Source organism: Protomyctophum parallelum (genome assembly GCF_964188405.1).
Source record: "Protomyctophum parallelum genome assembly, chromosome: 7".
In the NCBI taxonomy this organism is placed as follows: domain Eukaryota; kingdom Metazoa; phylum Chordata; class Actinopteri; order Myctophiformes; family Myctophidae; genus Protomyctophum; species Protomyctophum parallelum.
In genome coordinates, this window is record NC_139705.1 from 24,335,259 (window position 1) to 24,347,827 (window position 12,569).

The window sequence follows — 12,569 nt, forward strand, 5'->3', positions numbered from 1 at the left end:
TTAAGGGCATGGTCAACATGAAATGCCAATTGTGTTAACATTTTGGATCCAAACTTACCGTGATATTGACATATCACACTGAACTTATTGAGTCACCTCATAAATCATCAGTGACCTTGTGGTTAGAGTGTCCGCCCTGAAACTGGGAGGTCGGGGGTTCGATCTCCGGCCGGGTCATACCAAAGACTGTAAAAATGGGACCCAATGCCTCCCTGCTTGGCACTCAGCATCAAAAGTTGGATTGGGGGTCAAATCAACTAATGATTCCCGAGCGCTCCAAGAGATGGGTCAAATGCGGAGAACAAATTTCACTGCGGTAACGTGTATGACTAATCGTACGACTTTGACCGCAGAAAACCTATACTTTCATGGCAGAATCATCCAAATCGACCCATTATAGATACTGAGACATGCCATTCAATATACCAATTTTATCAGAAATAAGGGCCGAAAACAAGTAATCAGTTAGGCTTACTATTTTGACATTGCTATCATATAATTTCATAAACTACAGACATGTAGAAAATTATAGCAATACAAAAATCATATGCAAACTTTGCCCCCTCTAATGGTAGCGAAATCCAAAAATGAGTGGCTTGGCCCATGGACCAACTGGTCAGTTGGGTCGGTTGGTGTCCCGCAACATAACATTATCTATTCTACAGCATGGGTTTTATGACAAGGTTAAATCAAGGGTGTTATTGTCACGTTCATTCAGCATGACTTTTCTGTGTCGAGGTTACAATATTAACGCTTCTGAACAGGAATAGACATTAGTATAGACGCACACAGTGAGTAATGGCGGCTTTCAGAAACGGAAGCTGGCGCAAATAAGTAAATTAAAGAATGCAAGCACATTGAAGGTGGTGAGAGTAGTCTACGTTGGTGCCAGAGCACAGCAATGTCGTGCGAGGGGTGTGGAGGCGTGCGGAACCCAACCATAAACCTAACCTCACAATAAGCCACGGGTTAGTTTTAACCTGCCACAGCCCACAGGTTAGTTTTAACCTGTCAGGAGCCACGGGTGAGTTTTCACCCGGCCATGGGTTAGTTGTAACCAGCAGTGCATGTCGGGAGCGACGGTGTTGTTGGACTAATGCCTGTCAGACTGTTATGTCTATATAATAAACATATGCACCCCAGAATGCAGAGGGGAAGCCAGTGATGTATAAGGGCCAGAAAGCACAGTCGGGAACAGCAGTTCGACCTGAACTGCAGGTGCACATTTTTGTTCGTTTTTTTTGTGGGCGTGGAAGTCTGGGAAATGAAGATGAGGCTGTAATTAATTATGTACAGACACATTTACCAGAATTGCAAAAATAACAAACTTAACCAGTTCTTCCAGAAAAGAATATCTAGGTTATGTTTGGTTAATCAGAATTGCAACAACAGAACTACATTAAGCATTAAGACCAACCAGTATGCTCCTACTGTGGAAGATATTGATTTGTTGTTGTGTTGACCCTATGTTTCAAGGGTTTATTAGAATAAACTCAGATATCAGTACCGACTATAAGTTAGCCAAAGCATAAACAATACATTGACGCCCACGTGGGCTGCCAGGGGGGCCTACAGTATAGCTTTGAAGCTGCACACACGCACAGCCATTCAGTTTCCGCACCTCGCTAATAGAACCTGCTGATCGACACTGAATCGCTGAGTGTCACTGCTTGAATTAACAGGAATGACCGACCTGGTTGGACGTGCTAAGCAGCCTATAGTCTTTAAAAATTCATATAATGGTATATCAGAATTGTCGATTATGAGGCTGATATTCTGAAACATTTGCCTGAATAGCAAAGCAACAAACTTAACCAAATGAGTGGAGGGAGGAGAGCTATTCTTCTTTGGACTTTGCACCTCTCAAAGTCCTTGTCACTGCATTTCGTCAATGTAAAGACCAAGCTCATGTTCTGCAAACCTACTGTATAGCAACATCCAAAATGTAGTGTATGTAGTGTTTTGGAGCGTATATAGTGCATAAGGGCAATATCTCCAACTTAACCAAGAAATACAGACCAGTACATAGATGGGAAATTTCAGCTGCTTCAGCCCATGATGAGCGCTCGGGTTAAGTTCCTTGCTCAGACCATGTTAATCATGTTCCTTCCTGGAACAAGGAATTTAAACACTTCTCATTGTCTGATAAGACACGTGGGGACTGCACAACTATCAAGGAAGTCTAGTATTCATGTGTTACTGCTCTTAGCTGATCATACCGGTTTTGGTATGAGGAAGGCATTAATTCCAGGAAAGACATACAGTAGAGATAGATAGAGAGGAGCAGACATAGACAGACAGATAATTCAACTCAGTCAGTGTGCATACTGTAAATGGAAGAGGAAACAGAGACAGAGGGAGCAAGAGACAGCAATATTTATGACCAATGAGACCAACACTATACTGTATACCACAACAACGTGGTGCAACTGATATTTGCTTACTAGCTATATCTTACAATTAACTTAAACTCAAACAAGCACAGTCATAATCAGTTTAGAGCTGTAATACATTAATGACTCATTAGTACTTAGGCAGGCAGTCCCCATGCACATGTCTTACGGTAAGTACGAGGAAGTGTTCTTCCAGTAAGGAATCTAGGTTATGTTTGGATAATAAGAACTGCAACAACAACAACAGAACCACATTCAAGCAGACCAACCAGTATGCTCATACTGTGAAATGTAGTTTGTTTTTGTATATTTTGACCCTGTGTTTCAAGAATTTATTAGAATAACTAAATATAGAAGGACTATAAGTTAGCCAAAGCATAAACAATACAGTGAGCTGAGGTCTAAATATCAACGCAGGTCACTTTTCAAGTTTCTGATTCTTATTGAAGGGATAGCAACTGGAGATGCGGCCTCTCATTGTCAAGGGGGCCCATAAAACATGAACAATATACATAGAAACATACAGTACACAGATAATACATATATACCCTGATAGCTTGCTCACACTCTTCCATCCACCCCACCAGCCACCACATCATCAGCTGCTAAACAAGAGAGGAAAGAAGAGCACAGTGCAAATACATCAGTGTATATATACATTATGATTAACGATTACAACAATGATAATCGATTACTTGTCTTAAAGGTATATTCAGTGATTTCACTTAATATCACTTATTTTTTTGTTTTGTTGTGATAATCCTCCCTACTATAGAGTGTGCTGACCATATAAGGAGTTCCTCCCTGTCCCCAGTTAACCCCTGGGGGTCAAAAAACCTTAGGTTTCGTTTTTGACTCTCTATCCTGATTGGACGAAAGGCTGGGTCCCACAGCCAAAAATGAAACCTAAGGTTTTTTGAGTGAAATCACTGAATATACCTTTAATAAAAAAATCTCTATTTTGGGCATTATCAGGCAAAACGTAATAAAAAAGCAAACATTAATAGTGAAAATATGCTTTGTGAATTCGGCATGATATAACTTTGATATACCTTTGTATAAAATAATGCTTAAGTGCTTAATTGATCATTTGATTAGTAGAATATGTAGTAAATATTAGTAAATATAAGTACAGTATATAATAGTTACATCCCTAGTTTCAATTTCCACTGAGTCCTCCCAGCAGGATACTGTGAGTTCGATGATGTACACCGTATTTAGAGAAGGGGACCAGAGCAACAAGTCAGGTCTCAGGGTGGTTGTAACTTGTAACACAAGCTGTCTGCCAATACCAGACAGCATCTTCCAGCTAAGCGTAGTTGGCCTCGCTCAGATGGTGTGGAGAAGCTCATGGTTACCTTAGCCCCCTCACGGACAAAGGTAGGCCTGTTGGTGGTTGGATGCTGGTGGTAAGGAGTTGGTGGCAGCTCCTTTGTCCTCCAGGGTGGATGCAAGGATCTTTAGGACTTGATTGTGATCATGCCACGTGTAACGTCCTTGGGTGAGACTCGTATTGCACCCTGTGAAAATGTGCCTGAGAGGGTGGCTGGCGTGGAACATAGTGCCCTGGGTCTTCACCAAACCACTGGTGAAGGTTAACATGGTGTTGGAAGGACGTCGTATATAGCTCTGATGGAAAAGCTCAACTGTCTCGCTTCCATGGCCCACATGTCCTTCCAGCTGATCTTCCTCCTCTCCACATTGTCCCATCTCGTCCACTGTCCCCGTTTGCCAAGAGAGACTGCCTTGGCCCACCGTGCAGCCTCCTCTTGTTGGCATACTTCATCCACCGTGCACCATCTTCCTCTATTCTGATGCTGTTAGCCCAAAGCCTCCTCTTCCTTGCTGGACATAGGCCATTTGAGCCCGGTAGTCAAGGTTGGTGCGTTGTTGGCTCACCACTGTTTCTGGATTAATTCAGTGTCATCTGACTGGAGTCTTGTTTTTGTACACTTGAACTCCTCTGAGACTGCAGGGGCAGCTTGAGGATGCTATCTTCTCAGTAGAGGCCTAAAGTGGTAAGGCATTGTGGAACTCCAAGCCATTTCTTGAACATTCTTGTATTATTCACCAAGATGAAAAGTCAGCTAATTTGTACTTGGTCAACAACCCTCTTGTGCAAAGTGTCCTTGATATTTGCTTGATAAAAATAATGTAGGCAATTTGTCAAAGTTTGCCAAAGTAAAGGGGAATAAATACTTTGTAAACAGCATCCATTTTATTTTCTTAAATTTATTTTGTGGGTCTATTTTGTGGGTCTATGGGTAAAACCTATATACTATGTTAATATTTTTATTATTTTATTATATAAGGTGGCATTATTCTGATTGCAATTCTATGGTAAATTATAAAAATCGACAGCCAGCCACCATCCCTTTCATTTAAGATTTAGATTAGAAGAACCTAGCTTCCATAAATAATGCACCGAAAGTCAATTTCATGTGGATTCACAATTCAGCTACAGTACGCTGTACGCATAATGTTATTATTATGCCAATTAACTCAAGCTGCATGAGCACTATACCCAATGTAGCCATGGTTCGGACTGTCATGTTTCAGGGCTACATGAGGACCAATCTGAGAACCGATCGTCAAAAAGAAAAAAACAGCGAGTCAACAGTCTGTCTCGAGACTGTACTGTACTGATGTCCCTTTAAGAGGGAGTAACGGGGGAAGTGACTGAGGCAAGGGTGGGGGGGGGGGGTACTGTACTACTTCCTTGTAGTCTTTCTCCTGCACAATCAAAACATTGTTTGTGGGCAATGGGTAAATCTGTGTCTTCGAAAGGATCGACATAAAATATAAATCTGATAATTGGCGCAGATCTTTAGACAGAATCCTCGCAACAAGGCAGCATCGTTGCGTTGCACTATGCTGCAGCTGAACGACTCTGTGGAGCCGGAGAGTCCGGGGGTGGCGGTCCTCCACCCTGCGGAGACCGAGGATGGGGTGGAGGTAGCCTTCACGCCGCCAGGGGCCGGAGGAGGCCTCGGAACGTACGGTGCCTCTGTCGCCTGCTGCTCCCCGTTACAAACGCTGACGCCTTTTCATGTACATAACCCTACAATGCAAGCCAAAGTGAAAGATTATTTCGTGTTCCGGGTAAGTTTGGTCCGGATTGTAATTGTATATAGTCAATAAAAACTGGCCAATAAATAGAACCCCATCGCTCATGGTTTGCATCGGTGTGTTCAATAAACACTGCATGCACTGGAAAAACTACTAATAGGCTACAAATACATTAAGCAGTTCCATAAAGCACTGTATTGTAAATATACCCAAGTCAGTAAGTCGTGTTGGAAGGATGCTAACGTTGCTTACTGTTACTCAACGTTGGATGAATCGGTGAGCACAAATACTGTGGGTACTTGGTAGGCTAAAAACGCGAGGACACAGACACTACAGTTGCCCATGAATTGGTGGTTCATGGTTGACACTCAGCTGCCTGTACTGAAGCAGCTGCATGGTGCTGTCTGTCGATTCTAGCCAGGTACCATTGAGCAGGCTGTGACCGACATAAGGACAGTGGCACTGCCTTCAGAGGATGGAGAGGTGCTCAGCGTCTGGCTATTGGCAGAGTGAGTATTGTTATTGGGTTTAGCCCTGCCTAGATGGCTGATATTGCATGCATTCCATATAGGCTGCACTGCCAATTAAACACTAGAAATTACAATGCCACTGAGATGGATCCGTCCATGAGAAAATGCATGGAGTGTTCAATGGCTAGTGTATAATAGATGTATCATGTAGACTAGATATCAGCCATGATTCCAGGGCTGCTGTTGGATTACGCTGTGGCTAATAAATAATAATAATAATAAACCTTCAACCAGCACCTCCATTGCATGCACGTAATCATGAATGCACACTTCTTTCCTTTGCAATCTACAGCGTTAAATATGTATTCTCGCTTGAGTCGCTTCAGATGCATTTCCTTAGCTTAGCCATTATTACCCACTAAATATTATTATTTTGTGTGTGTGTGTGTGTGTGTGTGTGTGCGTGTGTGTGTGTGGTTTCCGTAGAGTCGATCACTGGAACAATGACAAGGAAAGACTTGTGCTTATAACTGATAGGTAAGATTTCTGTCACTGAGAAAATGTCAACACATTTCTAGCACAATTTGAGCTCTTTCCATTGTCTGAATTATTTTGACATGAGCCTCGGTTACTGTACTGTACTGTATGTGTGCAGGTCCCTGCTGGTGTGCAAGTATGATTTCATCAACCTGCTGTGCCAGCAGGTCGTCAGGATCTCTCTTAATGCCGTCGACACCATCTCAGTGGGAGAGTTTGAATTCCCACCTAAATCCCTGAACAAGTAAGCAGCCATAGAATATACATACAAACATATTTAGCCCGATTCATACTTCATAGTTGTAGAGCTCTGCTATTTTCAGTGCACGCCGCCCACCATCATGGTGTTAATATGAATTTCACAAAGTTCAGGTCACCAGAAGATTCCCGAGTACATAACAACTGAGATACAGTAGCTGTTTTTTTTTGTTTTAAACCACTTCTCTCTCTCTCTCGCTCTCTCTCTCTCTCAAAGAGCCAAACTCATAAGACGTCTTCAACAAACTAATAATAGAGCGCTTCTGTCAAGCACACACCAAATTTGTGAACACAATTGTATAGAGAGAATGTGTATTTTATATACAACCTTATGAAAGACACAGAACATTATGAAAGACACTTCCCACCCTCACTGTTTGAACTGTTGACATCAGGCAGACGGTACAGAGTGATCAAGTCAGGGACCAGCAGATTCAGTAACAGCTTCTATCCCACAGCGGTAGTTGCACTCAATGCTGCTAAGAAATGATCTGTTGCTGCGATACATGTTTTGTTCTTTTCTGCTGTCTTAAGTGCAATAAGGGTTTGTGCAATAACAGCTGCAATTACATTTGTTTGTGCAATATATATATGCCTAGTGCTACAGGGGTTGTGCAATAACAGGAAGTCATGTGTGTTTTGTTGTTTCATAGTTTTAGCTTTATGTTGTTTTGTGATATGATGCACTGATTGGTTGGCACTTTTAATTTCGTTGTACATGTTACAATGACAATAAAGATCTATTTACACAGGGTGATTTCATATGAGATTAATCTCATGGCTGATTAGATTATCAAAGAAGCCACGATTCTACAGAGAGTCAATTGTTAGTCATGGAGGAGCTTGGCTGTTGTGGCTCTGGTTTCAAAACTTGGAGGAGAGTTGTTTAATCCGTTAACTAAACCTTTATAAAACCCTGACAATGGCAGTGTTCTAACTCTTATTATTTTTTTATTTTTATTTTTTATAACTTTATTTATAAGATTTTCAATTTTTTGTAGACAAACAACCCCACATATACCCCACCCTCCCCGGTTTTATTATTCTTTTTTTAATAGGAGGGAAGGCTGCGGGATTCGTGTCCAGTGGGACAAGCGTCCACGTGCCTCATTTTTCAACCGCTGGAACCCTTGGTCCACAGACATGCCCTATTTGACCTTCACAGATCACCCCATGGCCCGCGCTGATGAGAACGTGGCTTCTCTCTGCCAGGTATGGAACAATATTGATTATAAACTTCACTGCTTCACTGTCATGTCTAAATAAAGCTATCGGTAAATTAAATGATTAATATAGTAACCTTAACAAATGGAATTGAGATAAAAGTGTCTCACAAATACGCGTGATAAAAACAGTGGTGGTCATCAAGACTCATCATTACAAATTTCCAATCGAGAAACATTGACAACATAGTAGCTGTTTTACAGAAATTGATATCCTAACAACATCATTTGGAGGAAGTGTTCACTCAAAGCTCGGGGAGAGATGTGTTTTGAATATATTCCAGCTCATGTGCAATGTTGTGCATTGTGCCATATTTCTATTAGTTTTATCATTGTTTTTTATTTTAATATGGGGCGCGTTCGGAAATGCGCCCTGAACGCACTGGTGTGCTCTCTTGTCGTTCGTTTATTCAGTGCACTCAGTGCGTTGTCGTTCGAAAATCCAGTGCGCTGCACACCGGGTGTGCCGAGTGCACGCACTGAGCGACCCTACCCTGAAGCTGGGGTTGTCCGGTGTGATTCGTGTGAATGCGTCACAGCTGTGGTCGTTCGGAAATAAGGCACACTGAACGCACTCTGTGACGTCACCGCCCACCACACTCAACAAACTGACCACATTCCCGGTGCGCGTTTCCGAACGCGCCCATAATCGCAACAGAATACGTATTGAGTTACTTTTAAACGGTGTATGAATTAATTTAATTGCAAAAAAGACGAATCAGAACATTAACAATTTCACCACTTATAATACTATCTTCAGCATCCTGATATCTAACTTGAATAATTAAATATGTTGTTTTATGTTTTCACAATTATTCACCGTCTATGACTTGAGGCATCCCTTTGAGTGACCCATCAGTGACCTGGTGAGCAGTATGGCCCTCGCACAGAGTCTGATATTTTTGGATGACAAAAATGTAAATTACCTCTTGCACATCTACTCTGAAATTGTTGTCCCAGGGCAGGAGTGGCTCAATCAAATCAAGTTTTATTCCTGAGTTTAATGTTGATGAGTTAAAAACTGAAAAAAGTGTGTACAAGGGTGTTAATAATAATAATGAATTGCATTTTTATAGCGCTTTTCCAAATTCTCAAAGTGCTTACAATGGTTCATTCATTCATACATTGGGAGGTGAAGCGGCGAACAGTCGACGGCAGTGTCCTCACTTCCCACACCAATGGTGGAAAGCTCACACCGACCACCTCATTGGAGGGAGGCAATGTAGCGTTCAGTGTCTTGCCCGAGGACACTTTGACATGTGGACAGGAGGATTCGAACCGCCGACCCAGGGATCATTGGACGACCTGACCTGCTCTACCTCCTGAGCCACAGCCGCCACATTTAAGTCTAAATCGGAGCAGAATGAATAAACTAGGGAGGCGTTATATAAACCTGAGATTTGAAAGCTGTGAAATGTTCAAGGATTTAACTGAGCCATTGTTTATTTAAGAGCAAACAATGGTGTCTGTCTTCTGGTGCTGCAGGTTGTTTACTCAGAAAGGCATTCCTCCAAAATCCAAGCACTGTCCAAATAAAAACAATGGAGGGAGTGATGGTTTAAGCCAAGGAACCTTTCAATCAAATCCTTCAGTCTTGTGAACATTGCAATCAATACTTGAGTACATAAAAACACCTTTATTCCCACACAGCTATAAACAACATATCGAGCCAGCTGCATTGGGCCATAATTGAGCGATTAAGACAATGTTCAGGATGGTGGTTTTCCAGGGATGAAATGAAAGCATTTCACTTTAAAGAGTGTCTTTTTGATGGATTTCACTGACTCCAAAGACTGATTTTGTTCTTTTCCATTATTATTCTTTCCATTCTCTTCCATTTTTGGATGATCTAATATCATTCTATTTTCCACTTTTTCTCTGTCAAGTTGGACAACTTCCGGACCCAGCTGATACAGGCAGTAAAGAAGGGCCACAAGGAGAACCCCATCCCTGGGAGGGCTAATGGTGTCCTGATCCTGGAAAGACCCCTGCTCATCGAGACATACCTGGGCATCATGTCCTTCATCAACAATGAAGCCAAACTGGGATACTCCATGACTCGTGGGAAGATTGGTTTCTAAAACAACTGTAACTACATAATGCCATCAAGTAATTACAGAGCTTGCCAGTGGTGCCCAATTATGTTCGATGCATGTGTGCAGAATCTTCTTTCCAACCAAACACTACACTAGAAACTAAATAATTTCACTAAATTGTAAATCCTCCCCTCCTTTTGGACGAAGGAGCCAATTAGTGACATCTATTTGGCAATGACTGTGTAATGTATGGTTGGAATAAACACACTGCTAAACCTTCGGTGACACACAATCAATGCAATCATACACCAAAAATGCCAATATGTGTTGAATTGTGCCCTTTGGTGGATGTCTCCCCACAGTGCAGTGTGCACGCTCTGTAATATTACACTATAGGAATGTCCAGTCATCCCTTAATTGGTGTCATGCTCAACTTGTTTTGCCAAGGTACACATTGTGCAACACTGGCCGGAACTGTCCAGTGTCCTGTGTCCACACCTTTCACCTAAAAAGGACCGTTCTCAATTCTGCCATATTTGTTTGGGCTCTCAGGAGTATATGACCCTATGAATTATACTCTGTTCATAGAAAATCTTCTTGGAGACTTAGGACAAGTGTGTATGTGTGGGTGTGACTTTGGCAAGGAAGATTAATACATTTTGTGTACAGTAACGGCATATACTGTAGATCAGTCCCCCCCCCCCCCCCCTGTGCTTAACCTAAACCGAGCTTCTTAAGTCTAATACTGCTGGATTCACCACTGAGTGAGAGACCTACCGTTGACGCTAATATGACTTTAGGTTTTGTACCGAGAGATGCAAATGTCCCATTATTTCATGGTTTTAGGGGATTTTATTTGGGCCTCTTTCCACTGAAGGTGACGGCTGAAGATAAGCTGTGATGTGGCAGACCAACAATATGCGCTACATTGGTTGATGAAAGACTTAAACAAAAAGTGTGGCATTGCTGCTGGGAGAGGCATCAAAATAATAAATTAAGTTATCAATAGATTAACTGAGAAGTGCGTCGGTGATACTGATAAAAATGTATTTGCCATTTTAAGTCAAATATCGCAGTGATCCCTTTCAGCCACTAGGGGGATCCTGACTACAGTTTCACGGAGTGGTATGGTCAAGTGACCATTATTCATTGAGTGGTCAGGTCTTACGATTATCTAATTAAACCCCACTAAATAATATCTGCCCCCAGAACAGCAGTGCTACTTTGTGCAAGTTTCACCACTGTGACTTGAAGCAGAATGAGTATGGTTGGCTTGATATTAAATTAAACATTTGTGGAATTGAGCCCTGTGAATGCGATTACATGCATTGCAAAATAAGTTGGAAACTTCTCGGCAAACTGCCCCCAATAGGAGCACTTGCCTGTTGCCTTTTGCAAGTCAACTTATTACCACCATTCTTTGGGCTTAATTAATAGAAGACAAATTTCCCCTAGCTAATATAGCTAAAAAAAAACGTTCGACCATGAAGTTAATTTAAATGTTTACACATACATTTGCATAAGTAGTGCAAGCTGAAGGAAGCGATTACTTTACAAAAATCAATACTATTCACTGGTAAGCTACAATACTACAACTATTGTAGTGGGAAGGGAAACTTTTAAGATAAGCTTATAGTTGAACTTCACGTTGACAAGTGCAGTAAACATACATTTCATTGAATAGCAGATGCATTTAGATGCTTGTGCAGTCATTGCTTGGATACACTGACCAAATTTCAGTCTGGTCCACAAGATTCAGGACATTACACCTTGCAATGCACCCCTCTTACAGTATCGTGCCACCAATGAATGCTGACTGGGACTGGCCATATTTTCATTCAGCAATGCCAATGAGTAATGACTAGGTGTGCGCTGCCTTTTTCTGGTCTAAACTTGTGCATGTGTCTTGCACGTTGTTTGCATGGTGACTTTTTTAAATGGAATTTTGTTTTGGATTTGTAAATATTAAACCTTTTTATTTTGCAACTTAATTGTTTCTTTGATTTAGTGAATGTTTTTTTTTTAAAGATGTTTTCCCCATCGCTTGGTGTCTATTGTAACTTAAGGAGTTGAAAATAACTCAAGAGTGTTTTTCTTTTAATATATATATATATATATATTTGTAGTACAGTAACCACAAAGAAATGCCTAGAGCATCTACACTGGCCTTTGCTAATTGTACATTTGTGTGTTTGTACTGTCAGGGACTGTAAAAAGCATTGTGTTAAACGTTGGCTCAGCGCAAGAGGATGCCTTGTGGTCGACAGATGATTTCAATTTAGCTTTAAGTAACTGACAAATGAGTAAAGACTTAAAACAAATGACGTGTGTACAGTCCTCATTTACATTGTATTTTAAGTTTGACCAGTAATAATCTATATTAAATATTATAGATGGGCGAATGCCTAGGGTGCATAATTTCCCTGATTAGTAGGATGTCAAAAAGTCTCAATCTCCGGTTTAATTTTTGGACTTTTGGAATACAGCATATCCATAATGCCATTTAATCAAACAATAGTCACTTCTTTAAAGGACTGCCATAGACAACATAATTCATAACAAAACATTTATTCAAAACTATTT

The 12,569-nt window shown here is 41.2% G+C and overlaps 1 protein-coding gene across 1 annotated transcript; it reads left to right on the plus strand.

Annotated features, from left to right (window-relative positions):
• Positions 1-5,113: 5,113 nt before the first annotated feature.
• On the plus strand, positions 5,114-12,289 carry tprg1l (tumor protein p63 regulated 1-like). Its single transcript, XM_083769119.1, has 6 exons — positions 5,114-5,495; positions 5,880-5,971; positions 6,419-6,469; positions 6,588-6,713; positions 7,786-7,939; positions 9,837-12,289. The coding sequence occupies exons 1-6, from the start codon at positions 5,265-5,267 to the stop codon at positions 10,029-10,031; spliced, it is 849 nt and encodes a 282-aa protein (XP_083625245.1). The 5' UTR covers positions 5,114-5,264; the 3' UTR covers positions 10,032-12,289.
• Positions 12,290-12,569: the final 280 nt, after the last annotated feature.